A 26,944-nucleotide genomic window follows, 5' to 3' on the forward strand; every position below is an offset into this window, starting at 1 on the left:
TCCCCCTGAGCTAGGGGGCACTGTGCACAGAAATGGCTGTGTCTCGTGATACCTGGAGAGCTCCCTTTCCAGGCCGGCTTCCTCTCTTCTTTGCTTCCCGACTCTCTTCCCCTCAGGGCCCTTTCTCTCAAGGGCCAGATGTTCTCAGTCTCCTCTCCCCTTCATCTGCCCTCCATGTCTGAGGCATAGCCATCGGGGGAGGCTGCCCCTGCCACCGTGTCACTTGGATAAGTTGCCAGTCTCTCCTGGAATGCCTCAGGGACCCAAGATCTCTGTGTGTCACACTCCCAACTCAGTGCATGAGCCCATAGCTCTACCAGAGCACCCTATCCTGGTGTACTTGGGACCCTCTCCTGGGCACAGCTGTCTACTCTACCACCTCCACTCCATCTCCCTCCTGCCTGCCCACTGACGCCCCTCGTTGACCTTAGAGCCCCTGCTTTCTGCCCCTGCTAGGGCTTTTTCCTTCCTAGGGATGCCTTTCACCCTGGGTGACCAGAACCCTCCTATTCTTCTAAGCCTCATAGACATGTATGCTACCACCCTGTAGCTGCTAGGAAGAACAGCCCCACCTGGGCCTGAGAGTAAGTTTTCTCCCTCTGGCTCAAGCCCAGGTCTTCTGTGTTGGTCAACCTTCTGATGGCAGGAAATGGTGCCTCATCTACTTCCCCAAGGCCCCATGGTAAGGAGGCAGTTCCTCTCTCTCTCTCTGCAAAGTGGGAGAGACTTAGCCCACAGTGTTCCCTGGGGTCCTGTCAGTATAGAATTTTCAGGCCTCTCAGCATGGCCTGCCAGTCCCCCTCAGACACATTACTGTGTCTTTATCTTCGGAGTTCTTCCCAAACCTTGGTCCAGCTCTGAGTGAGACCAGGGGAGAGTGAGGGACACTTTCAGTACTCTTGAATCTCCGAGTGACTGCTGGTATACAGGGATAGTCAGGGCCATAGGCTGAAGTCACTCAGCCCTGAGCCATGTGACCGAGGACAAACGACTTCACAGCTATCTTGTCATCCCTGAAGAGAGGCCAGGAGAGCTGGGCCCTGCAGTACTCTGAGGGCTCACTGTGGTACCCAACCATGTTAAGCAGCTTTCCTGTTAGCAACATCACAGTACCACAGCCTGGGTATGTTCTCAAGAAAAGAGGCTGACTTTGCCTCATGATTCTGCTCCAAAGTCAAGGGCCTGTGTCTGGTGATGACCTCCTTGCTGGCAATGTTCCTAGGTGGTGTATAGTATCTATCACACGGCAAGAGAGACCATGTGTACATGCGTCTTTCCTTTCCTTTCCTTTCCTTTTTTCCTTTTCCTTTTCCTTTTCCTTTTCCTTTTCCTTTTCCTTTTCCTTTTCCTTTTCCTTTTCCTTTTCCTTTTCCTTTTCCTTTTCCTTTTCCCTNTCCTTTTCCTTTTCCTTTTCCTTTTCCTTTTCCTTTTCCTTTTCCTTTCCTTTCCTTTCCTTTCCTTTCCTTTCCTTTCCTTTCCTTTCCTTTCTTTCCTTCCTTTCTCAGTATATAGCCCTGGCTGTTCTGGAACTTGCTCTGTAGACCAGGCTGTCTGCTGGGATTAAAGTCATGTCACCATGCCCCACCCCCTAGCTTCTTCCTATATCCAAGTTTCTTCCTCTTCCTCTTCCTCTCCTCCTTCTCCTCCTCCTCCTCCTCTTCCTCCTCCTTCTCTCCTCCCCACTCTTTCTAATATACCAGGCTGGCTTCAAACTTGCTAAGTAGCTGATCAAGACCTTGAACTTCCAGTCTTCCTGCCTCTGTTGCCTGAGCTTTGGCCTTACTATGTCCAGTTTTATGCACTGCCGGGGATTGAAGTCAGGGCTTCATGCATGCTGGGAAAGTACTCTACCAACTTAGTTACATTCCTAAGCACCATTTTTTTGTCGTTTTTTTTTTTTTTTTTTTTTTTTTTTAAATCAGGGTCTCATGTAGCCCAGGCTGGCCTCAGACTCTCAATGTAGCTGGGGCTGACTTTGAACTTCTGATCCTCCTGCTTTCATCTCCCCAGGATTACAGGATTAGGTCAACATACCTGACCCCAAATTTCTACTCTCTTCATATCTCACCATGGGGATTAAATTCCTATATAGGAATCCTTGGGACCCACACTGAAGCCATGTCTAAACTGCAGTGCTGGACAATAAACACTTGGTGTGTTATCATAGTGTAGTGTTCTGCGTGTCACAGAGGGCGAGGAGGGAGAGTGGGGGATTGAACTGTGAAGGAGCGGGAAGGAGGTGACTGAGGTGGGTTTTGAGGAATGAATAGGAATTCACTAGCCTGTGAAATTTCTCCTTAAGTTGAATTGCCTTTTAAATTTAATATATTAAAAGGAGACTTAGTATCATAAATGGAAAGAGTTATCACTTATCTGAAATAGACGATAACAAAGGCAACAAGCTCCGAGAAAACAAAGCTGCGGCATTACACTTCAGCCTGCTGCTCTCCGGCTTCGCCATTTGTCAGAAAGAGAAATTAGCACCGGGTGGGTTTGTGTGAAAGTCTGGGGCTCGTGTGACGTTTGCTTTCTCAGGGCATTTGACGGTACTGGGGAGAAGTTGTGCCCTGTTTCAGCAGGACAACAGGCACCAACAGGATTGCTCCCAACAAGAAGAGACCTGTAAAAGGGCGACTTCCCGTCCTCGCTCTTTCAGAGCCAGCCACCACAGTCATCCGTTGGCACTCGGTGGAAGCCTGAGGAAGGGCCTTGTTAGCCTAGGGAACAGCCTGCGCAAGGGCGGCAAGTGTGAAATATCACGTGGAGGAAGGAGCTAAAAGGAGGAGAGCTGCTGGCTGTGAAGGGAGACAGGGCCAGGGCTCTGACTGCTGTCCCAACAAGATGCATGCCTTGCTTGGGAACTTCATCCTGTTAGCCGGTGGCTTGGTGGGAGCAAGAAGTGGGACATTGTGGAGGAGGTGGGCAGAGTCAGCGGTGGTCCTGGCTTTCTTGGAGGATATGGCCACATGAGGAAGCAACAGGGATCAAACTCAGGTGGAAGGCCAGGTTGGTAGGCTGATAGGAAGGGAATTCCTAAGGGAATCTGGCATCCTGGCTCTTGGTGTTTTAGGGGCTAGATACACCGGACTGCAGAGGAGAGCCTGAAGTTTACAAGAGCTGCTTCTCTCTCTGCACCCCTGAAATTTGCATGCACTGCTGGAGTCAGGAAGGCATGGAAGAGCACAGTGGAGGGCTCTAGGGCCAGTGTGAGGAAGGGCACAGAGACCCCTGGGGAGGACAGTTGCTTTGGAAGTCACAGGAAAGGGTGATTGTTGTGGCTGTCCTTAGCACATTCGTGACATAGAGGTCTTGGATGCTGAACCGTCCAGGATTTAGGGAGCAAGTATGGCAGGTATCTGCAGTTATGGACTAGAGGCAGAGGGCAGTCCCTGGTGACTGGGGTGGAGGGACCCTAGGATGATCTGGCCTATTTCCTTATTTCCCTGTTACTGGATGATCTTCTTGAACCTGGCTTTCTGGGTGCCACAGGACACGGAGGACTGATGGTGTCATGGGAGCTGTGGGAGCAGGAGACTGACAGCTAGTGTAAGATTTGATCTAAGAATGAGGCCACAGAGAGAGGGGGTCATCACTCTCAAATTCTTGTGTAGCCAGTCTAGGAGGGCTTCTTGGAAGAAGCCACATTTACCGTGTACTTGGCAGAGGGAAGGGAGTTCTGCAAGAGGGGAACAGAAAACATCGAGAGAATAAAATGTCTGTCTGACTGAGTGATGAGGAGGGGTACAGCCCCCCCCCTTTTATCATGCTCCAGACAGTCCATAGCCCTATTCCTGCTATGGAGACACGTGGTAGGCGTGACCCTTCACTTCCAGTTAAAGACGTTGAAGCTCAGAGCAGTTCAGGTTCCTTGGCTGAGAGCATACAGCAAGATGGTGGCAGAGCTGGAAGTCACACCCATTACCGGTTCAGCTCTGGAACCATGGCAGTCTTGCTGTATGTTTAACTTTCTGATGGGAAGGGGAGAGCAGAGCGGGACAGTGCAGTTATAATAGTGTGTGTGTGTGTGTGTGTGTGTGTGGCCCCCTTAGGAGGGGAGTCGCATGGCCAGAGCTGGGCTCCCAAAGGATCACTGGAGGCCACAGAGGAGAGCTAGGCCCGTATGGTGGCAGGAGGCAGTGTTGGGAAGGGAAGCAGAGGTACAGGGGTGGGGTGGGGACGATTAGGCAGCGTGATCCGAGTAACAGGTAAGGACCAGCGTTTGTGGGAGGCCCCCATGGGCGTCAGTAAGAGACATCCGAGAAGGCTCTGGCTAAGCTCCATCCTGTCAGAGCAGTGCAGTTCTGTAGAGGAAATCCGAGTCAGGCAGGGCGAACTGACCCAAGGGGACTGAGGTCCTGGAGAGTCCATGATACTGAGCACTCAGAGCTGTTTAATAGATGACATCTTAGGGCTGGGGAGATGGCCCAGTGGGGAGAGTGTTTTCCATCGGAGTCCAGCTCCCGAGAATCTGTGTAAAAGCTGACATGGTAGTACATGTCTGTGATTCCTGTGATCTAGAAGATTCCAGAAGCTTGCTGGTCAGCTAGCCTGGCCTTTCCGGTGGTGAACACCGGAAAGAGATACTGTCTCTGTCTCAAGCAAGGTGGAAGGTGAGGGCTTACACTTGTGGTTGGTTGTCTTCTGACCTCCACATGTGTGCTGTGGCATGCACAGACCCACACTCACACATGCCAACATGCACGCGCATGTGCGCACACACACACACACACACACACACATACGCACACTTACATAGGTAGGGCACTTGGGAATTATAGGGGACACTCACTCCCTTCCTGGGTCCTCTTTGTCCTCTTGGAAGCCATCTGCCTTAGCCTCACCATAGGCGTGCCTTATTCAGGGCAGTGCATGCATACTGAATAAATGTTCCTGGTAGTGAATGCCAGGTGGCCTTATCTGTCTCGTCCCCTTCAGGGACAACTGGCTTTCCCAAGTGAGGATGTGAATTGCTGCTTACTCCTGAGGGGGTGTGGGGGGGGTGCGGAGATGAGGGAGGCTGCGGGAGTGGGTCCCAGCTGTGCAGCTTCAGGCTTGTTCCTCCACCTGGTCCAGCTCAGGAGACTGAGGGGGGGACCCCCAAAGCCAGGCTTGGGAAGTCTTCTGATTATACTATGAGGCTAGCCTGCACAGGGCTTGGTTAGAGGATGTGAGGTCTACAGGGAGCAAGGCAAGCCCACAATATGCACACAGGTCAGATGGTCTCTGACTTGTCCTGAGTTGTGGTTTACTGCATGCCGGGCTGGGAGGATGCCCTCCAGACCGAGGGATGTGTACACGGTCTAATCAGAGCAGCACCCAGAGCATCTACTGCACTTAGGAACCATTGCTCAGTGTCTCCAGAATGTGAACTGTGATTGATGCTGGGCTTAAGGGTGGGGTTGGTGTTCTGGAGGCTCAGGGTGCGTGTGTGTGTGTGTGTGTGTGTGTGTGTGTGTGTGTGTGTGTGTATGTATTACAAACAACTTCAAAGCACTCAATGGGAGAGGCCAGCATTGCAGCCAGAAGGTAGAACCAGGGGCTTGAGACATATCAGTGTCTAAGAGCACTGGCTGCTTTTCCAGAAGACCTGGGTTTGCTTCCTAGCACCCACGTGGCCACTCACAGTTGTCTTAAACTCCAGTATCAGGGGACCTGACAACCTTGTCTAGCCTCCAGAGGCACTGCATGCACACAGTGTTCAGACATATATACAGGCAAAATACCCATATACATAAAAATAAATTATTAAAAAAAGGAAACGGATCCATCTATAATGAAAGGGACATAGGAAAGGGAGCAGCTCCGGCCTGGGAATGGCCAATGAGATGAGAGGTTATTGGAGATGGGCGTTTAAGGTTGAGTAGGAGTTTTCTAGGTAAAGGAGGTGAGGACCCAAGAGGAGAGGTTTGAGGTGATGTGTTGAATAGGGTCTGATGGGCACCTGTTCAGGAGGTCACCTAGCTGTGGCACATGGGACAGGCAGGGTCTGGGCAGGATAATTGGAGGGCTGGCTCAAGGGATTTATTAAGCTGTAGAAGGGACAGGTAGGTAGACTGTCAAGGGAGGCAGGAACCCCTTTAGAAAGGCAGAAGGAGGCAGCAGTCAGGAAAGATTCACAGGACCAACGATGTTGACGGTCAAGTGAGATGAGACCTGCAAAGTGTCCCCAGGTTTTAGCAGCAGCAGCAGAAGAAGAGAGAGAGAGAGAGAGAGAGAGAGAGAGAGAGAGAGAGAGAGAGCGAGAGCTGATGGCTTTGTCAGGACCAGTTTCAGGAGAAAGATGGGGGCAGCCGCGAGACTGCAGTGGATCAACGGGGGAGGTGACATTCCAGCCAGGAAGTGAGTGGCAGGTGAGAAAGTGGAGTGTCAGCTGAGGACCATTCAGTGGTATTGGATGGAAGCCAAGGGCAACAGCGCCAGGAGGAAGTATGTGTGTGGGGGGTGGGCAGGGAGAGCACCCCAGAACAGAGGAAGCCTAGGTCAGTCACTGGCTACAGGAGGGGCTGCTGAGGGAATGCTCTCAGAAAGAGGACAGGATGGATGGGGCCTTCTGGGAAAATGGACGAGGGGTGGCCACAAGTCAGGGCTTGAGAGAAGGAGACCCTAGCTTCGCCCTTTGCTGGAAAGGAGGTTTCAGCTACAGGAGTGGGTGAGGTAGGCTTGAGGAGCAGGTAAGGGCCAGTGGGTCCACAGAGGGGGTTAGGAGGAGGAATGAAGCCCACAAAGGCCTCTGAGAAACATGGGTGCCTAGCAGACACAGAGCCCCCAGCCTGTCACAGGGCCAGCTGGCTTCGCTCTAGGGCCTTCAGCAGCCTGGGAGTGGGTGTGGAGAAAGTGGCTGTCACACGGCTCTAGGCTGGGATGGCTGAGCAGGCGTGACAGAAGAGCTGGGTGAAGGGGGCTGAGGAGAGCTGCTGGCCGGGCTCCAACATCTGAGGTCTGCTAGGGACCTGTCTTAGTTAGTGTTTCTGTCGCTGTGGTAAAACCTCATGGCCAAAATCAACTCAAGGAGTAAAGGGGTTATTTCATCTTACAGTTTGTCCATCAACCAAGGAAGCCAGGAACTGAAGGCAGGAACTCAGGCACAGGCCGTGGAGAAGCACTGCTTACTGTACTGGTGTGCGCCTACTCATGCCTTACTCATCCTGCTCCCCTCCCCTCCCCTCCCCTCCCCTCCCCTCCCCTCCTTCCTCTCCCTTCTCTCTCTCTCTTTCTCTCTCTCTCCCTCCCTCCCTCCCTCCCTCCCCACCCCCTCTTTCTTTTTGAGACAGGATCTCTCTGCATCTCCCTGGCTGGTCTGGAACTCATTATGTAGACCAGACTCTCTTAGAACTCATAGAGATCCTCCTGCCTCTGTCTCCCAAGTGCTGGGATTAAAGGCATGCATGGCCTCGCCCAGCTCAGCCTGCTTTCTTTCTTTCTTTCTTTCTTTCTTTCTTTCTTTCTTTCTTTCTTTCTTTCTTTCTTTCTTTCTTTTGGTTTTTTGAGACAGGGTTTCTCTGTATTGCCCTGGCTGTCCTGGAACTCACTTTGTAGACCAGACTGGCCTCAAACTCAGAAATCCGCCTTCAGCCTGCTTTCTTATCAACCAGGTGCACCCACAATGGGCAGGGCCCTGGCCCTCCCATATCAATTATTAATAAAAAAAATGCACTGTAGACTTGCCTACGGGCCCATCTGATGAGGACGTTTTCTCAGTTAAGGTTTCCTCTTCTGTATCTGGGAGGCTTATGTTAAGGTGACCAAAACCAACCAGCATCGGCCGAGACTGTGCGTGGGCTCAAGGAAGCACAGAGGCTGAAGGGTGGCAGGAGAGAAGACATTTCACATAATTCCTGTTGTCTTCCCTCGGGGATCTTAAGGTTAATAGTCCCGAGGATGGGATGTTATGAGCGCTGTTCTCCAGAGACGCCAGGATCGGAGATAGGAAGGGGCTGCCCAGAGCTACATAGCTGGCTAGTGTTGGCCCCCAGGGCCCGTGTTCCAGGGGAGGCCCAGTGATGCCGGGTGGTGTCCAAGCTTCTAATGTCGAGTGGAAATTACAGGAAGTGGTGCAGGCCTTGAGGCTGATGGAGATGGCAAGCCCTGGATACTGTGCAGGGGGCAGTTCAGACCTGGGCAGTAGGTTCTCTGGAGTTGGCTACTGGCTTGGTTGGCAGCTTTCCTCAGGTGCAGAGGCTTGACTGAGTAGTGGGGGGTGGGGGTAAAGGAACACAGTCCTTGGTGGCCCCAGCTTGGTGCTGACCCAGCTTTTTGAACCAGAGGAGAGAGATCTAGGGGAGAAGGAGCCCTGCCCTTAAATGCTCTTCCATTCATCTGCCCCATGACCCCACTATGGGTGTGGCCTCCTTCCCGTGTGCAATCTTGCTTGTCCTCACCCGATCACCCAGTTTGAGGCTGTTAGCTTTGCCTTTACTGTAACAAAGGCCTGAGCGGTCAGCTTATAAAGCAGAAAGGTTATGTACTTACTATGTGGGAAAGGTTATTTCGCTCACAGCTTGGAGGTTGCTCCTGTGAGAGAACCCAGCAGTGTGAAATATATATCAGGAAGCCATCTCATCTAGGAATGAAAAGGAGACAAAGAAAGGACAAGGTCTGCCTATCCTCTGCCTGTCTTCAGTAACCACAAGACCTACTAAGCTCTGCCCAATAGTGCCACCTCCCAGTAGGGCCGAACTGAGGACAAAACCTTAAACACACAGGCCTTTGGAGGACTCTGCAGCTGTAGGAAGTGCTGTCTGCAGCAGGGCGGGTCCAAGCTTCCAGACTCAGTGCGGGGAGGGTCGGTTGGGTATAGGGGTCTGGGCTCCCTTCCCCTGGGGCTCAGACCAGCATGGTCTGTTACTGTTTTACGTTGAAGCTCAAGACCACTGTGGTTCACCCCATGCAAATCATGACCCAGGAGCGGGTCTGGGGTCGCAGGCTCCTTTGTGTATCATTTAGGAGGAGAAAGAGCCAAGCGGCAGGCTCGATGGGTTGTGCGCTTCTGGATAAGTCATTTAGCTTCGCGCCTCAACAGAGATGACAGCCAGAGAGCGGGTTAAAGGTGATAGGTGTTAGGCATGGCTTGGGATAGTACAGACACCTCCTCAGAGCTCAACATGTTGACCATTGCCCTCCAGTCCCACCCGGCTGAGGCAAAAGGTGGACAAGGTGGCTATGAGTCCCAGATGGCCTTCTGAGCCTCAGTTTCCTTATCTGTAAAATGGTGGTGGTGGGGTAGGGGGCAGAATACGATGCTCTCTCTGCATCACCCACAGTTGGTTCCAGGCCCTTGGGCCAAGGACCAGAGGCCGCCCTCTGTATCACTGTGGCAGCGCTCAGCTGGCTTTTGCTAAGCCCCTTGCCACCACCTCCGTGTTCCAGGTGAGGAGCCGGAAGAGGAACCGAAGGTGAAAACCCAGTGGCCAAGGTCTGCAGATGAGCCTGGGCTATACATGGCGCAGACAGGTAACTCGGGCCCGCCTCTCTTCCCGTGGCGGGGGCCCGACTGTGGCGTCTGGTGGCATGTGTGCTGGCGTGTGCCTGTCTGTGTCTATGTCCTGGAGCTCAGTTATGTTGCCACGTGAGGACTGTGGGCAGGGATGGGTTGCCTTTTAAAGAGCCTGCCACTCGGGGTCAGGGTAGGAGGGCCCCTTTGGTGCCTACGCCCCCATCTTTCTGGTCCTTCCATGCTCCCATGCAACTCTCTGGGAGGTGTCCCTTGCCGCGACGCTGTCCCTCTCTCGTAGGCGACCCAGCAGCTGAGGAGTGGTCCCCGTGGAGCGTGTGTTCCCTGACGTGTGGGCAGGGTCTGCAGGTGCGGACCCGCTCCTGCGTGTCCTCCCCCTATGGGACCCTGTGCAGCGGGCCCCTTCGGGAGACCCGGCCTTGCAACAATTCAGCCACCTGCCCAGGTAGGCGTCCTCCTTCCTGCCCTATCTGCCAGCAGAGTCAGGTCCTGTTTGTGACAGGACATAACACAGCTCCCCCACAACCCCCAATGATTGGTTACCTCATCCCTCAGCAAATTTGCCTGTCCTCCATATACTTTACCCAGGCACTACGCCAGCCTGGCATGAATCACTCCGGTTACGATAGAATCCGAACATACATCTGGGGCCCACTTTGGGCACGTCACACCCCAGGTGCCTCCATCTTGGTAGTCAAGGCTGTTCTCTGCACATCGCCCCGCCCCTTTCCCCCCATAGTCCTGACCTCACCAGCACCCCTTGCGGCATCTCAGCTCTCTGCATTTGCTTATTCTTGCTCCTCCCCTCCCCCACACTGGCTAAAATATTCAGCCCGCCCTTAGATCTAAGATGTAGACCACTCTATTTTAAAATGATACCCTCCCTTAGGGTCCCCACTTTGCTCTGGGCTCCCCTTCCACTCCCTTGATTGCCTCCCTTGAGAGACCATTATGCTTAAAGCAGTTGAGCAGGCAGGAACTGCACGCAGGTACCGAGGAAATGCATGTGTCTGCTTGGGTCAGTTGGTGACTGAGAGAAAGGCCAGTGTCAACCAGTTCTGCTCTTTGTTTCCCCTGGGGTGAAGTGCTGGCAGCAGATTTAGATTAGGGCCTACTGGGGGAGGCTCTCTGAGCTTGGGGGTGTAGCAGGACATTGTGGAGCACAGGGACAAAGCTTTGTTCTCTCTTGTGAGTTCATTGTGTCTGTCAGCGTCTATGTAGAGGTTCATGTCTGTCTGTGTGTCTCTGCGATTGGGGCTGGGAGGGGGCACTTCTGTTGCCCCAGGCTTGCCCTGTTGAATTCAGGCCCTGGGCCTGGGGGTGGGAAGGGGCGAGAAGGATGGATCTTGGATCCTTTCCTGGGTTTTCCTGTGCCCCTCAGGAAAGGAAGACCATGGCTCCTCAGGCTGGTCCTGGTCACCTTATCTTGGTGTCCACAGAACCTGTCCTGTATGATTTGGGACCACATCCCCACAAAGGGTGGCTATCCTGGGACCCTAAACCTTCTTGCCCTGGCAACAGAATCCAGGGAAGAGCCAATAAGGAGTGGTCGTAAAATTGCGGAACTCCTGATTGGTGGGCGGATGGGTAGGCGCTGGCTGTGGGCGGAGCCAAGGTGCCGCCCAGCCACCGGCCACGTGCTTCCTTGCAGTGCACGGCGTGTGGGAGGAGTGGGGGTCCTGGAGCCTGTGCTCCCGCAGCTGCGGGCGGGGGTCTCGGAGCCGGATGCGGACCTGCGTGCCCCCCCAGCACGGCGGCAAGGCCTGCGAGGGTCCCGAGCTGCAGACTAAACTCTGCAGTATGGCCGCCTGCCCGGGTCAGTAGCGCCAAGGGGCTTCTAGGCAGGCGCTGCCCAGCCGGGTGGGGGGAATCGGAAGACCTAGGGGAGACAGTCAGGTTCCGTGCCCTGTCCTTGGAGGGGTGGGTTCCTATAGCTTTGACCACGCATGGGGAGACTGGAGAAGTATAGCTGCCAGCAATCAATGGGAGGTGAAACCCAGCCCTGTCTTGGAGTTAGTTGGTGTACTGTGACCCCATCAGAAGGGACCTGCTTTCCGGTGCCCATTCCTCGATGCCCTCAGCTGCCCTTGCTGTAAATAGCACTTTGGTGTCCATGGCACCACGGACACAAAGCTGGGCTTACGTGTAGGCAAAGATCAGAAGGTGCCATTACAACCTACATCCTCACACAAACAAAAAAACCTCTCACCGCTGGGGTTTGCCCTTGGTGCTGCGTGGAGAGGTATCATGGAGCTGGTGAGGGGCAGGCAGAAAGCGGCCCAGTCACCACCCACTCTCTTCAGACCCTTTCATATGCCCAGCTCAGATGGTCTGGCCTGGCGCAGGTCTAAGTGGCCAACAGGTTCTGCCATCTCCCTGTGGAACTTCCCCCTCCCGCCCACACACACACTAGCTCACCCACGTTCTGCTCAACGGCCACCCCCGCTTGTGTCTCCCCATGCAGTGGAAGGCCAGTGGCTAGAATGGGGTCCCTGGGGCCCATGCTCATCATCTTGTGCCAATGGGACCCAGCAGCGCAGCCGGAAATGCAGTGTGGCGGGTCCAGCCTGGGCCACGTGCGCCGGTGCCCTCACGGATACCCGTGAGTGCAGCAATCTCGATTGCCCGGGTGAGTGCTTGGTGTGAGGGTAGCAGGGGGTAGCCCTGGCCTTGGAGACTTGTGTGGCCTCTCACACTTCCCTTCTCTCATAGCCACTGACGGCAAGTGGGGGCCGTGGAACGCATGGAGCCTGTGCTCCAAGACGTGTGACACGGGCTGGCAACGCCGCTTCCGCATGTGCCAGGCTTCTGGCACACAGGGCTACCCTTGCGAGGGCACAGGAGAGGAAGTGAAACCCTGCAGTGAGAAGAGGTGTCCAGGTATTGCTTATACAACCCTGGGGCTGGGGGCTGGGGGCTGGGGGCTGGGGGCTGGGGGCCGGATATGAGCCCAGCTAAACCCCTCCCCCACCCGCCCCCGCCCTATCCCAACAGCCTTCCATGAGATGTGCAGGGATGAGTACGTGATGTTGATGACATGGAAGAGGGCGGCAGCTGGCGAGATCATTTACAACAAGTGTCCCCCTAATGCCTCGGGTAAGGGCAGGTGGCTGTGCCCACAGACCCTTCCCCCACCATCCCTGCTGCCCGCCTCTGGGCCCAAGCCCTGGGTCTGCATCCCAAGATGTGGAGGGGGAGTAGGCTAGATCTCAGCCCTAATGCCTGTCACTGTTTTATCTCTGCAGGTTCTGCTAGCCGCCGCTGTCTCCTCAGTGCCCAGGGCGTGGCATACTGGGGACTGCCCAGCTTTGCTCGTTGCATATCCCATGAATACCGCTACCTGTACCTGTCAGTGAGTGTGCATGGTTGGGTGTGGGGCGGGGCATACGGTGTGTCTCAAGCCCTGGCAGGAGCTTAAGGCTCATTCATTCCCACATGCCTTGGTATAAACTGTGTATCTTTGTCTGGCAAACTCCTACTCCTGCGTCAGGGCCTCTTAGGTATCTTCCTCTATGTCTGGTACATACCTCTGTGTTCCTACCCACAATGCCCCATCCTGAACTTCTTAGATATGGAGAGTTATGGATGCCTTAAAGCTGGACATGGGCATACACCTTTAACCCAGCATTGGAGGGGCAGAGTCAGTCTCTTGAGTTCGAGACCAGCCTGGTCTCCATAGCAAGCTTTAGGACTATCAGCTACATAGAGAGACCCTGTCTCAGGAAACCAAAACACAAACAAAGAATGCATTTAAGTGTTCTCTGCAACACTGGGAGCTCTTTGAAGGCAGGGAAAACGTTGACTTTATCTTTGAGTCCCTAGTTCCCAGCCCAGGGCTTGCATGGGGGTAAGGGCGGTGTCAACAAACGTGGCCGTGTGTACATGCTTTTGACCAAAGTGGGCATTGCTGTTGTGCTTGCACTAAAAGCTTGCATTTGAGAGACCCTGTGTGTGTGTTGCTTCAGAATGTTCAAAGCCACTTAGGGACAGGGAAGTGCACAGTCCCCAAATCAGCATATTATTCTGCATTTGGACATCTGAATCCTTCTGTCTCCAAAATCACCTCTGCCTCCTTCTCAGACTGTGTCTCCGGGGAGCCTCTCTTTGATCCTGTATGCCTTCTCTCTTCCTGGATGCGCGTAGCGGGTAGAGGGGAGGCCAGGCCAAGGGCTGCTCCCAGTTTCTGATGCTACAATGACAGGGCCACACCTGTCACCCGCAGCTTCGGGAACACCTGGCTAAGGGCCAGCGCATGCTGGCAGGTGAGGGCATGTCACAGGTGGTGCGGAGCCTGCAGGAGCTCCTGGCACGGCGCACTTACTACAGCGGGGACCTCCTCTTCTCTGTGGACATCCTAAGGAACGTCACTGACACCTTCAAGAGGGCCACCTATGTCCCTTCTGCCGATGACGTGCAGGTACTGCTCCACAGCAGCGGGGTCTGCTGGGGCAGCGTGGAGGCTCACACCTCCTCACCCATCCCTCTTTCCCCAGCGTTTCTTCCAGGTGGTGAGCTTCATGGTGGATTCAGAAAACAAGGACAAATGGGATGATGCTCAGCAGGTGAGGGGTCACCCTGGGTGAGGGCTCAGCCTCCAGCCATCTCCTCTCAGGACCCACCTCAGATTCTGCCTCAGACCCTCCCTCACACCCTCTCTGCTCCTAGGTGTCACCCGGCTCTGTGCACCTGCTGCGTGTTGTGGAAGATTTCATTCATCTCGTGGGCGACGCTCTCAAGGCCTTCCAGAGCTCTCTCATCGTCACGGACAATCTGGGTAAAAGGATGCAGGCGGGGGAGGGGGTGCTGGATCCGACTAGAACATTAGCACCCCACTTCCCTGGGTGAGGGATAGTCCTGAGGGACACTTTGGGTTTGCTCTTTCATTTACAAGTTTTGTCTTTCCCTCCGCTTAACCCCATGCTTCTGTCTGTCTGTGTGTCTCCCTCCACCGGCTCTGTGTTCTGCGTTGCTTCCGACGTCCCGTGTCCCGTGTGTCTTCCCCGGTCTGCATCTCCCTGCATCTGTCTTTGGCACTCCCTGCCCGCCCTCCCTCTGCTGCAGTGATCAGCATTCAGAGAGAGCCTATCTCCGCCGTGTCCAGTGACATCACGTTTCCCATGCGGGGCCGCAGGGGCATGAAGGACTGGGTGCGACACTCAGAGGATCGCCTCTTTCTACCCAAGGAGGTGCTCAGCCTGTCCTCCCCAGGGAAGCCAGCCACACCTGGGGCAGCCACAGCAGGCAGCCCGGGCAGGGGGAGGGGCCCAGGAACGGTGCCCCCTGGCCCAGGCCACGCCCACCAGCGCCTTCTCCCAGCTGACCCCGAAGAGTCCTCCTCCTACTTTGTGATCGGTGCTGTGCTCTACCGCACCCTTGGCCTCATCCTGCCACCCCCCAGGTGAGTCCACCAAAGAGCGTCTCCTCCTGCAGCCGTATACCTGGAGGCCCCTTGTCTGGCTGTGGACATAGTCACTTCTCAGAACCATGAGAGACAAGCATGAGGACCCCAGGACCAATGTCAGCGGTTCTCGACCTTCCTAATGCTGCGTGCGACCTTTTAATACAGCTTCTTACGTTGCAGTGACCACCCCACGCCCCAGCCATAAAATCTTTTTTTTGTTGCTACTTCAGAACTGTAATCCTGCTGTGGTTATGAGTCGTAATATAACCAATGGGCTTGGGGGTCGAGACCCACAGGTTGAGAACCACGAACCCATACACACCAACCTGGCTTGTTTGCAATGTATTTGCATTTTTTTGCTGCTAGGAAGGAGACTGAGGTAGCTCCCTGGGGCTTACAGGCTAGTCAGCCTAGCCGGCTTTGAAAGTTGTAGGCCAATAAGAGAGGCTGTCTTAAAAAGCTGGACGGTGCCTGAGGAAGGACAGCTAAGGTAGTCTTCATGAACACACATGTATATGCACTTGCATATATGCACATGTGTGTGCAGACACAGATCCACAAAGCCAAAACACCTAGGTAGTTCCCAGAGGCTGTGCCCATCCTCGGACCATGGCCCTGGCAGTCCCCAGCTATGACAGTTAAAGTTTCTAAGTCTGGGCACCTGCTGTCAGGAGCTGACCTCAGTATCTGTCCCCCCAGGCCTCCACTTGCTGTCACCTCCCGGGTGATGACAGTGACTGTGCGTCCCCCCACCCAGCCTCCAGCTGAGCCCCTCATTACAGTGGAACTCTCGTACATCATCAATGTGAGTGAGGGCCCGGATGGGGACCCGAGCTATCTGCCCACACAGGCCGTGAGGCCTATCTCAGGGAGGTGGTCTGTGTTGGACGGTGGGCGTGGCTTGTGTGAGAGCTGCTGTGGCGAGCCTGATGATGGCCGGGGATGGTATGCACGCATCTCTTTGTTCTCCAGGGCACCACTGATCCCCACTGTGCCAGCTGGGACTACTCCAGAGCGTGAGTTGGGGCAACCCTAGACCCTCTCATCAGAAATGGTCTCCCATCTAGAAGGTCAAAGGGTTCCTCGGTGCCATCCTTGGTCTGAGGGGGTCAAGAGCACATCTTGGGGCTCCCTGCTGTAGCTTTGGGATTACAGAGCTGGGCTCTGGGTTCATGCCACCTCTCCCTCCTCCAAGAGATACCAACTCGGGGGACTGGAACACTGAGAGCTGCCAGACCTTGGAGACCCAGGCGGCTCACACCCGCTGCCAGTGCCAGCACCTGTCCACCTTTGCCGTCCTGGCCCAGCCACCCAAGGACCTGGTGAGTGGGAGAGAGGCCTGGGCTGCTCGAGGCATCCGGGTGACCCCAAATGCAGCCCTGGACAGATGTACCTGGGCCTGCACATGGGAGGGGGGGGGCAGTTGCTCGAAGTTATGACACCTGCTCCAGAGCATGTGGCAGTAGGTGAGTGTGAGCTTGTGTGCACATGTGTGCAGCTGGTTGTGTCTGGAAGCGTGTGGATGAATGAGTGTAAATACATCTGTGTATGTGTGCCCTCCTGCACGTGAGGAGCATGCCTGCTTGCATCCGACAGGGAGACTGGGTGCCCAACCTTTACCCTCTCCCAGCAACCCGTCTCCCACAGACCCTGGAGCTGGCAGGTGCTCCCTCTGTCCCCCTGGTGATCGGCTGTGCGGTGTCCTGCATGGCTCTGCTCACACTGCTGGCCATCTATGCAGCCTTCTGGAGGTAAGTTGGAAGCTGAGCAGGATGGGAGGTGGCTGGCTCTCCAGGGTTAGGCAGGCAGCCAATGCCTCTGCCTCTGCCCACTGTGCCCTGTCAGGTTTATAAAATCAGAACGCTCCATCATCTTGCTGAACTTCTGCCTGTCCATCCTGGCTTCCAACATTCTGATCCTGGTGGGCCAGTCCCGGGTGCTGAGCAAGGCAGGTGCAGGCTCCTGGGGGTGTGTGGGAAGGGGCCTAAAAGGGAGGAGGGGGAGGAGGAGGAGGAGAAAGAGGAGGGGGAGGAAGGGGAGGAGGAGGAGGGTGCCTGCAAGTGAGGGGAGGTGGTTATTATTTTTTAATTATTTTTCTTTTCATTTTATGTGCATTGGTGTCTTGCCTGCATGCATGTCTGTATGAGGGAATCAGTTCCCCTGCGACTGAACTTGCAGACAGTTGTGAGCTGCCATGGGTGCTGGGAATTGAACCTGAGTCCTCTAGAAGAGCAGCCAGTGCTCTCTCTTAACCACTGAGCTATCCTGCGAGTAGATGTTTGCAGGCTTTCATTCAGACCCTATGGTGGAGAAGGCGTGTGTGAAGTCAGGTGCAGGCGTACTTGAAGGTGTTGCTCTGTGTGTGTGTGTGTGTGTGTGTGTGTGTGTGTGTGTGTGTGTGCTGAGTAATGAGTGTTTGTATACATCAGTTAGTGTGTGCATGAGTGCCTAGGTGCATGTGTGTTTGGCGGGAGGCATCGGATGCCACCTCTTGTCTGTGAGTTCTCCATCTGCCTGTGGATGCTCCATGCTGACTGTCCCTCCTACCTGATTTGGCCTTCCCTGCACAGTTTGAGCACTGTGAGAGCCAGGTGTGGGGTTCTGCTCGGCCATGACGTAGCAAGTGCTCCTGTCTGTGCGTGGGTGGCCTGCCTGCCCGCCTCCCCGGATGCCTAGTGCTGTATGCATGTCACCAGGCCTGTGTCGTGCTGTGTGTGGGTGCAGGAAGGTGGGGGTGCCTGGCAGGGCTCTGGTGGGGGAGGGGGACTCAGGTAGGCGGCTGGCCATGCAGTGCCTAGGCCTAGCAGTCATTGTGGGAAGCTGACAGCTTCCACCCTGGCCACTGCTCAGGGCCACTCCCTCCTATTACCTCTCCCTGCAGGGCGTATGCACCATGACGGCTGCCTTCCTACACTTCTTCTTTCTGTCCTCCTTTTGCTGGGTGCTTACAGAGGCCTGGCAATCCTATCTGGCTGTCATCGGGCGGATGCGCACCCGCCTGGTTCGCAAGCGCTTCCTCTGCCTGGGCTGGGGTGAGCAAGGCCAGTGCTGAACTCTGCTGTTGGGCCTGGAGTGGCAGGGAAAGCCATGATGTGCTGCCTGGACTCTGGCCCAGCTCTCTGGGGATGGGGGTCAGTTGGGTTGGAGAATGATAGGGAGGTGTCACCTGAGCACCTGCAGCCTTCTCACCTGTAACTCTGTCCCCAGGTCTACCTGCCCTGGTGGTGGCTGTGTCTGTTGGCTTTACTCGCACCAAAGGATATGGTACATCCAGCTAGTACGTGCGCCTCCATTGGTGAGGGTGGGGGTGGAGAGGTTTGTGGGTCTGTTGGGCGGAATTGAACTGGGCTTTAGGTCTTCTCAGGCTGAGGTCTTCACCTATACTTATTGTGGCAGATCTTTGGGTAAACTCCCTTCGCACTGAGCCTCAGTTTCCCTGGCTGTAAAAGGACATGTTGGGATTTGGTCATTTCTAAGCATCACTGCACTTAGGGGTCAGCCCACTTGTATTTCTGTGGGGGCCCGATGTGAATCTCTGTGGGAGAGGAAACAGACTTATCAAGACATGGCTGTGTTTCTCCACGCCCAGAGGCTTAGTGTCTACTGGTGATGTGGGCATGGCTGTCCAGGGAGTGAGGATGCAGGGAGGAAGGACTTGCTGGGAGTCTGATTTCTTCTTTTCTCCCCTACTCCAGCTGCTGGCTGTCCCTAGAGGGTGGCCTGCTCTATGCCTTCGTGGGTCCAGCAGCAGTCATCGTCCTGGTATGTGCATGCTCCTTTCAGCATCCAGGGAGGGATGTGGCCCCAGAAGGTCATCGTCTCCTTTTGCCTTCTCCCCAACTTCCAGCTCCCCCTGCGGGTGTGCTTGCCCTGAGGGCACCTGGTGACCGTCTTTCCCTTTTGCCTCCCCCGGACCCCCAGGTGAACATGCTCATCGGGATTATCGTCTTCAACAAGCTCATGGCTCGAGATGGCGTCTCAGACAAATCTAAGAAGCAGAGGGCCGGGTAAGGGGAGGGTCTCAGTCACTCAGCCTTCCTGGGCGGCGTGTGGGGAGGGGGAGCCGAGGACACCTCGGAGACTCAGGGCTTGCTGATGCCAACCCAGGCTCCCCAACCTTGGGACATCAAGGGTGCAGGCAAGGTGGGCACCCGGAGTGCTCGGCGGCAGACCCTCGCCCACCCTAACCCAGCTCTCTCTCTCTCGTCTGCCCTCCCCTCCCACCCTTCTCGGGGCTCATTCTGCCCCATCTCCCGGCTTCCCATGTGTTTCCCCCTTCTCCCGTGTCTGTGCCGCCCCCCGAGGTCGGAGCGGTGCCCCTGGGCCAGCCTGCTCCTTCCCTGCTCAGCGTGTGGAGCGGTCCCCAGCCCCCTGCTCAGCTCAGCCTCGGCCAGGAATGCCATGTTAGTTGTGCCCCCTGGGGGGCGGTGGGGGCGGGCAGGGGCTAAGGAATGGGAGGGCAGTGCCCATGGTGGGGATTGGGAGGCATATCATCAGCCCGGTGCCTTGGAGAGCTTGCCTTGCCCCTGCCCCCCGAACTGCTGTATGCTCCCTGGAGCTCAGGGATGAGGTGGCTGAGGACAATGGGACCCCCCCCCCCGCCTCCATAGGGCACTGTGGTGCCCTGCTCACCCTCCCCTCTGGTCCCTGCCCCGGCTCTGGCTTAATTTACTTACTACACAGGCACAGCTGCAGACCCCTCCTCCTCCCACCAACCTCAAGGCCCTGAGAATCATAGTCCCTTAGAATTTTTGAGCTATTAAAACTTTCAAATTAGAACGGGAGAATCTTCGACTAAGACAATCAGACACTTCAGAGTGTTCGAATGACTGAAACACACTTATCTGTCATAGAATCTGACTTGAATTTCAGAGGCCTCGGCCCTCACAATCACAGGCAGAATCACAGAGGGAGACAATCATTTCACTGAGACACCCCAACCTAGCAGCTAAGAATCTTAAAACCTCAGCTATGCAAGATGATTACAAAGGTTCACTCCTCCTACCAGGGCTGGAAGTCCACCTGAGTCACCCCAACCAGTGGGGGACACCTTTGTCCCACTCCCCAGGGGTCCTGTGGAGGCGTCTAGTGCTGTGGAGCTCCGTGATGCTCACGGAGCGTGACATCCCTCTCCTTTGGGCTACCACATCCCTATGCCCAGTCTGCTGAACTAGCAGATCAAAGAGTGGGCCTCAGAGTCTGCTGCCAAGCTGGATTTTGGTCCCAGCTCTCCTCTCCCCGTCCAGCTGGGCACACTCCAGTCTCCTCATCTGTCATTTGGGATACTGGTCCCCCGGCCTGTTTGTTGGAGTTGTTTTGATCACAATTTGAAATAATCTATGTAAAGTGTTCAGTGGAGGGCCTGGCAGAGAATTGCTGGTTAATCAATGGCAACTCTTATTACTGTGATTAGAGCATCTCTGGTTCTTGGCTCCGCCTCCAGGGCTTGACAGACACTGTGCCTCCTCCACCCCAACCTTGCCTGGCTCAACAGCCCTGAACCTCTCTTCACAGGACAGGCCTTGGCCCCCTGCCCGCCCATCTTTCTGCCTCAGCCTCTGGCTGTCTCTGCAGAATGGTGCCACCCTGCCCTGTCTGGAGCTGTGCCTGACTCTCCACAGGGGGTGCTTCGGGTGTGGTAGAGTGGGCTGGGTGTGGCTCCTTCTATCTCCTGTTCCTCGTGGGCTATAGTAGTTGCTGGGGATGGAGACCAGTCTGTTGGCCACTGCCTGCCTGCCTTTTTTTCTCTGTAAGGAGGCCAGGGATTCGTGGGCTTGGTTCTGACCCCGGCTACGACCCTTTTGCCCTGGGTTCTGAGCAACCATCAGGAGCCAGCGGCTCCTCCACGCCTCCACCTGGCTGGGCTTGGCCCCATCTTCTCTGCAAGGATTTGTGCTGTGGTGTTCTCCACATGCTCTGCCTGTTCGGTCTTGCTGTCTGGGGCGTCTGTCTGTCTCATGCTCCTCTTACTGTGGTGGTCATCTTTCTTTGGTCTACTGCTCCTTCTCTTCCCAGCCTACTGTCTTGGAATCTCTGGGGATATGGCTCTGAACTGTGTCTTTTTCCAAAGCTTCCAAGGTGCACGTTGGGCCTGACGTTCCCCCCCCACACCCCCGTTTGCTACTGTCTGCCCTTGCTTCCCTCCTGTTTCCGCCTTCCTCACCTCTGCGTCCCAGTGTCACATCTGTGCCTGCCGAGTCCCACTGTGTCTGTGTGTCCACCCCTCCTACCTCTCATGGCCCCTGCTCTGGCCCTGTAGTTCCATCTTTGTCCTCTGTTTCCTCCCACCCCCCACCCCCAAGTTCCTTGGCCTCTCTCTGCTTGGAAACACTCCTGAGGTCCTCGAGTCTGGGGCCCTGCCAGTCCCCAAGCTGAGTGGAGACCCAGGCTCCCACCATCCTGTCCCACAGAGTGTCCCGCTGACAGACCTTCTGCTGCTGTCCCTCTCAGGGCTTCACTCTGGAGTTCCTGCGTGGTACTGCCTCTCCTGGCGCTTACCTGGATGTCTGCCGTCCTGGCCATGACAGATCGCCGCTCCGTCCTCTTCCAGGCACTCTTTGCCGTTTTCAACTCTGCGCAAGGCTTTGTCATCACCGCTGTGCACTGCTTCCTGCGCCGAGAGGTGGCTAGGCTCTTCTTGTTTGCCACACCCTCCCCCCCCTCGCCATGCTGGGCTCTGGCTTCTCCCCCACTGTGTGGTACAGGGTGACCAGGGTGCTTCAGGCTCTTGGTGAGGGCGCTTATTGATCAGATAGCCCTCAAGGCCTGGGTCTCCTTCAGCTCCTCCTGCCTGACATCCCAGCCTATCCCTGTCTCTCCTTCTACCTCTAGTCTGGACACCTAGGGTGGGAAACCCTGCCCACTATTGTGGTGGTACTATGGGGGCTTCAGGCTCAGCTGGCATTTCCTGCCCCTAGGTCCAGGATGTGGTAAAGTGTCAGATGGGTGTGTGTCGGGCTGATGAGAGTGAAGACTCCCCAGACTCGTGCAAGAACGGGCAGTTGCAGATCCTGGTGAGCGAGGAGGCCCAAGCAGATCCCTTCTGCCATAAGTTCTTACCTTCCCCCATCCCATCTGAGACAGAGACTGGGTTCAAGTTGCTCAGCTTCTGACTGCGGGGAGGCTCTGGGCAAAGGCTCGCCCCATTCAGTTTCCTCCCTACAGTGTGAGGCCATGTTGGGTGCTACCTCTCAGGTGGGAGAACTGAGGGGCTGGGGAGGAAGAACCTAAGCCTTTCCCACCCTGACACATCTCTCCTCCCTCTGCCAACCTGCTCTCTCCCTCTCGACCTATAGTCAGACTTTGAAAAGGACGTGGATCTGGCTTGTCAGACAGGTGAGTCTGTTGGACTGATTTAAGAAGCTGTAGGCGTGGGCAAGACAAGACGCCCCGTACGCTGTCATAGTAACCCTGATGGGGACCAGACTGCTAGTGTCCTGTCTTGACATTAGACAGGAACAGGTTAGATTTACATCTGGGAAGGCCAATTATCACTTGCCTCCGGGCAAAAAAAAAATCCCTCTCTAAGCCTCAGCTACCCACCTGTAAGGGAGAAAATAGCATCGTCTCGGGTCAGGAGGGAGGCCCAGGGCTAACATAAATTAGTAGACATAGAGTTTACAGCAGGGGCCTCGGTGTATGTTGACTGCTGCATTCTTCCATCAGTCCAGAGGTTTTCACTTTTCAGGTGTTGCCTGCCATCTTTTCTCTAAGGTATATCCTTCCCTAGGGAACAGAGAGCAGCAGTGCTTCCTTCCATAGTCTCAGGACTGTGGGGAAGAAGTTAGGACGTGTACCAGGGCTGAGCTTTGGTTTTCCTACTCTGCATCTTTTGGAGCCATGAGCCAGTTGTCTTTCTGGTCCCTTTGGTATATGGGAAGAGTACCAACCACCTCCTCAGAACTGTTTCCCTCACTGCCCAAGCTCAGAAGCTAAGGCCCCAGTCAAACCTGGACAAGAGAGTCTCACCACAGGGTCTCCCTTCCTTAGGGCTTACCCTTTCCTCCCACTTCTGTCCCCAGTTCTGTTCAAGGAGGTCAACACCTGCAACCCATCCACCATCACCGGCACTCTGTCCCGCCTGTCTCTGGATGAGGACGAGGAGCCCAAGTCCTGTCTCGTGGGTCCTGAGGGTGGCCTCAGCTTCTCACCACTGCCTGGGAACATCCTGGTACCCATGGCAGCCTCACCAGGTCTAGGGGAGCCACCACCACCCCAGGAGACCAACCCTGTGTACATGTGTGGGGAGGGTGGCCTGCGGCAGTTGGACCTTACATGGATACGGCAGAGTGAACCAGGCTCTGAGGGGGACTACATGGTTCTGCCCCGGCGGACTTTGAGCCTGCAGCCTGGCGGTGGGGGTACAGGGAGTGAGGAGGCCCCAAGGGCCCGGCCTGAGGGCACCCCCCGGCGGGCTGCCAAAACAGTGGCCCACACTGAAGGCTACCCTAGCTTCCTGTCTGTGGAGCACTCGGGTCTAGGGCTGGGCCCTGCCTATGGGTCTCTCCAGAACCCGTATGGAATGACCTTCCAACCGCCACCACCAACACCCAGCGCCCGCCAAGTACCAGAGCCAGGAGAACGTAGCCGGACCATGCCCCGTACAGTGCCTGGTTCCACCATGAAGCTGGGCTCCCTTGAGGTGAGGGGCTATGGAAAGTAGGGAGGGGAATCTACCTACTGTGTACCTGACATCATGTCTAAGTCGTGGGCTGCAGTCAGGAAGGGACGGCTATCAGTCTCCCCCAGAGCAGTGCTGGGGGCTCTCATACCAGTGTGTATCCTTCCTTCTGCCGGGGCTCACAGAGCTCAGCTCCCAGGAAAGTCTGGATTGTCTGAATGCTTCAAATGAGTGAAGCCTCATGAGTCCATTCACTTAGAGTTCTGGTACCCACTCTGGGGTGACTGGTCAGGGTGAGTCCTCCATTACTGCAACCATGGCTCAGGTGCCCAGTTGATAAGGAAGAGGCGGAGCCTCTTCAGCCTCTGCAGCCTGTGGCTCTGAGTCAGGTCTGGAGTTTCTGACCAGCAATGAGCTGCTGACCACACTGCACCGTCTCTCTGAGCCTCGGCTTCCTTGTGTGTAAGTGGGAATAGCCTGCAGAACGGGGTGATATAGGCCTTTGATTCCTGTGTGGAATAAGTAGACAGTGCCAGAAAATTGGAAGATGCCATTATCACAGATATTGACTCAGGGTGATGCCCTTGGCCTCCGGTGGGAAAATGGAAGCCCCTCTGTCTCCTCTGTCCTGTCCCTTACAGATCATTGCTGGGGACACATAGATTAGTAGAAGCCCAAAGTAGAACTCCAGGGTATTCTAGAAATCTAATTGGAGGGATGAGGGGGATGTGGTTAAGGAAAGAGGTTGGGAGTCCCAGCGTCTACACAATTAGCTGCTTGTGTCTAGCCTGGAAAAGTTGCCCCCTGTTCTCTGCACAAAGACAATTAAGTTAGCAGCTAGAGAGGTCACACAGTTTAGCTTTGTGCCTAAAATGTTCCTCGAACATTTGGTGCCTGCTCCTGCCACACAGATGGCAATAAAACAGAGAGGCGTCCCCAAAGACAGAAAAGACGACAGAGACAGAGATGGCGTCAGTGACGGGGAGGCAGTGTGCTTAGCGTCGGGGTAGGCTTGGTTCTGTGGCACCTGCCCGTGGCCAGACCACAGGGGAGGGGCCAGTGCTTGGCTTCTTGTGTGGGAAGTAGTCATCAATGGCAGAAGCCTGAGGGGTCAAGGATAGTGTCTAGAATAGGACAGGCGCAGTGGAGGCACAGGTGTGGATCTGCTGAGCCCCTGAACACTAATGGGTAAGAATGGCCACAGTGTTGCCTGTAGAAAATAGAGACGAAGTTAGGGATGGGCAAAGCGTAGTGATGGGAAAGAAGTCTAGAGGCAGACCAGGCTGGAAGGCAGAAGGAGAACCGAGAGAGTGGAGTCAGGTTGGGTCTTAACAAAATCCACGCACATGCTCTTAACATCACCTCTGCGGGCCTGGGGCCAAGTGGCAAGTCCCTTCTCCTTCCCTCCCTGGGTCTCAGTTTCCCCACCTAGATGGGACAGGTGGCCTTGGTCTTGTGAGTTCTCTCCATGCCAGCGTTCTAAGACTGAAGTCTCCTTGAGTGGCATTGGATGTCACTGAGCTTGTTGGGGCCTTGAAGGTGACCTTGGCCAGGCGAGGGTCAGAAGAGCACAAAGAAGCAGGCAGTCAAAAGTGGCAAGGTGGGGACACATAGGCTAGGTGTGAAAAGCCCCAATTTGTTTTTCAGGGCAAGTGCAGGATTCCAGGGAGATGGTGGGTGGGGGGCTGGAGGGGGAGCATGGAGCAGGGGAGGATGCTAGAATCCAGGGCACAGTGAATAAGCATGGGCTGTATGATCCGACATGGTGGGAACCCTGCCTCTTCACAGCTGAGCCGTGTCTGCATCCACATATATGCATGGCAGACCTCAGCTACTGTGCTGTGACCCCAAGGGCTAGCCCATAAGATAAGGATTCTCAACTCCAGGGTCTGGGTGGGGGCAGGTGCCATAGAGTCCTGAGGCCAAGGTTGCCTGTGACAAGCTCCTCTCTCATGGCCTGCTTGTTGCTCCATAGCGAAAGAAGCTTCGGTATTCGGACTTGGACTTTGAGGTGAGTGCCGGTACCGGGAGGGTATGTTCTACAAGGTCAATTCCTAAAATTATCCCAAGCCCTATTGCAGAGCCCAGTCCTGGGCCACCAAGCCTCTGGATTCCCTGGGATCTCCCCAACTGTCTGGTTCACACCCATTACTGTGAGGCAGAGATAGAGGCGGGGAGTGAGAGAGACAGAGACAGAGAGAGGATGGAGGGGGAGGCTAGCAGAGGAGAGCAAGAGAAGCCCAAGCCTTGCCCCAGGGGGAATCAACAGGCGCATGGCAGAGGGCAGGGAGCACTCCTCTGACACCCAAGTGGCCCCTAGAAGGTGATGCACACTCGGAAACGGCACTCGGAACTCTACCACGAACTCAACCAGAAGTTCCACACTTTCGACCGCTACCGTAGCCAGTCCTCAGCCAAGGTGAGGGCTCTTCTGTTGCTGCCCCGGACCACCCCACCATGTGCATGGTACCTGAGGGGTGGCCCTCTCACTTGGAGATGTGGGTAGTGTGGTGCATATATTCCTGAGGTCCTCCTGGATGAGGCTCTGAGGACCGCCTGTCCTCCTCCTGCTCAGTTCACTTGCCTGGATAACTTCAGCCTCACCAAGGGCCTGCCTGCATGAACAGCAGTTTCAGGGTTGCATGGGGGGTAGGAAGGTGCCCCAGAGCACAGACACTAACAGGAAGAAGGGCGGGCAGACAGGAGACATGACCTCAGGGGTCACCACTGCAGTAGCTGTCAATAAGGGTCTGGCAAATTAACTGTATTCGACTGTGCCTCATGCCTGATCATTCACGGACACTGGGCAGTCTTGACCCTCCTGGGACATCCTTGGTTTGCTCTGTACGGTGGATGAGAGGGTGCCACAGGCTCGCCCTGCTCCTTTCACAGGAGAAACCCAGCCCCCCCGGGGGACGCCCTGGCTTGTCCCAGCACAGGAGGCATCAAAGCTGGAGCACCTTCAAATCTATGACACTGGGCTCACTGCCCCCCAAGCCCCGAGAACGGCTGGCCCTGCACCGGACAGCAGCCTGGGAGCCCACAGAACCGCCAGACGGCGACTTCCAGACAGAGGTGTGAGTGCCACGCCGGACTGCCCACTGCACAGAAATATATATCTATTTTCACACTCCACTTTGGAACTACCAGGAGCCAGCGCCCCTCCCCCTCCCGAGGCTGGGCAGGAGGTGCAGAGGACTCAGCCTGGCTGGGGGCAGCCAGACTGGCAGGGCCTGGGGGCCAGGGCCCCTCCTTGTTCTCAGAGGTCCCTTAGCCACCCACCAGAGCCTCATCTTTGCCCCAGCCTGTCTGTCCCTGTCCTGGGCTGGGGAGGGGGGAGGGAAACTTTGTTGGGAATAAACTTCACTCTGTGGATTTGGCTGCCGGATTGTTTGCTGCCCCTAGGCAGAGCCCAGCCCTGGGACCCCAGTTCTGTTCCTCTAGCTCCTTAGTTGTATAATGGCGTCAGGCC

The 26,944-nt window shown here is 55.5% G+C and overlaps 1 protein-coding gene across 6 annotated transcripts in view; it reads left to right on the plus strand.

Annotated features, from left to right (window-relative positions):
• Nucleotides 1-26,847, plus strand: part of Adgrb2 (adhesion G protein-coupled receptor B2) — a 37,344-nt gene extending 10,497 nt beyond the window's left edge. Inside the window, exons 3-30 of one of the 6 annotated variants that reach the window (XM_029476570.1) lie at nucleotides 9,367-9,450; nucleotides 9,732-9,896; nucleotides 11,103-11,267; nucleotides 11,916-12,080; nucleotides 12,164-12,331; nucleotides 12,446-12,547; nucleotides 12,697-12,803; nucleotides 13,674-13,868; nucleotides 13,945-14,013; nucleotides 14,117-14,225; nucleotides 14,513-14,849; nucleotides 15,552-15,657; nucleotides 15,825-15,868; nucleotides 16,048-16,174; nucleotides 16,500-16,603; nucleotides 16,698-16,800; nucleotides 17,734-17,884; nucleotides 18,060-18,129; nucleotides 18,548-18,614; nucleotides 18,774-18,859; nucleotides 19,157-19,255; nucleotides 21,303-21,474; nucleotides 21,770-21,865; nucleotides 22,148-22,187; nucleotides 22,874-23,493; nucleotides 25,448-25,483; nucleotides 25,793-25,891; nucleotides 26,365-26,847. In XM_029476570.1, the coding sequence (XP_029332430.1) occupies nucleotides 9,367-9,450; nucleotides 9,732-9,896; nucleotides 11,103-11,267; nucleotides 11,916-12,080; nucleotides 12,164-12,331; nucleotides 12,446-12,547; nucleotides 12,697-12,803; nucleotides 13,674-13,868; nucleotides 13,945-14,013; nucleotides 14,117-14,225; nucleotides 14,513-14,849; nucleotides 15,552-15,657; nucleotides 15,825-15,868; nucleotides 16,048-16,174; nucleotides 16,500-16,603; nucleotides 16,698-16,800; nucleotides 17,734-17,884; nucleotides 18,060-18,129; nucleotides 18,548-18,614; nucleotides 18,774-18,859; nucleotides 19,157-19,255; nucleotides 21,303-21,474; nucleotides 21,770-21,865; nucleotides 22,148-22,187; nucleotides 22,874-23,493; nucleotides 25,448-25,483; nucleotides 25,793-25,891; nucleotides 26,365-26,553 (3,875 nt within the window). In that variant the 3' untranslated portion in view covers nucleotides 26,554-26,847. The remainder of the gene's footprint in view (nucleotides 1-9,366; nucleotides 9,451-9,731; nucleotides 9,897-11,102; nucleotides 11,268-11,915; nucleotides 12,081-12,163; nucleotides 12,332-12,445; nucleotides 12,548-12,696; nucleotides 12,804-13,673; nucleotides 13,869-13,944; nucleotides 14,014-14,116; nucleotides 14,226-14,512; nucleotides 14,850-15,551; nucleotides 15,658-15,824; nucleotides 15,869-16,047; nucleotides 16,175-16,499; nucleotides 16,604-16,697; nucleotides 16,801-17,733; nucleotides 17,885-18,059; nucleotides 18,130-18,547; nucleotides 18,615-18,773; nucleotides 18,860-19,156; nucleotides 19,256-21,302; nucleotides 21,475-21,769; nucleotides 21,866-22,147; nucleotides 22,188-22,873; nucleotides 23,494-25,447; nucleotides 25,484-25,792; nucleotides 25,892-26,364) is intronic. The other 5 variants (XM_021159275.2, XM_021159273.1, XM_029476571.1 and 2 more) reach the window with 5 other exon arrangements.
• Nucleotides 26,848-26,944: the final 97 nt, after the last annotated feature.

This window comes from Mus caroli, chromosome 4 (genome assembly GCF_900094665.2).
Source record: "Mus caroli chromosome 4, CAROLI_EIJ_v1.1, whole genome shotgun sequence".
NCBI classification, from domain to species: domain Eukaryota; kingdom Metazoa; phylum Chordata; class Mammalia; order Rodentia; family Muridae; genus Mus; species Mus caroli.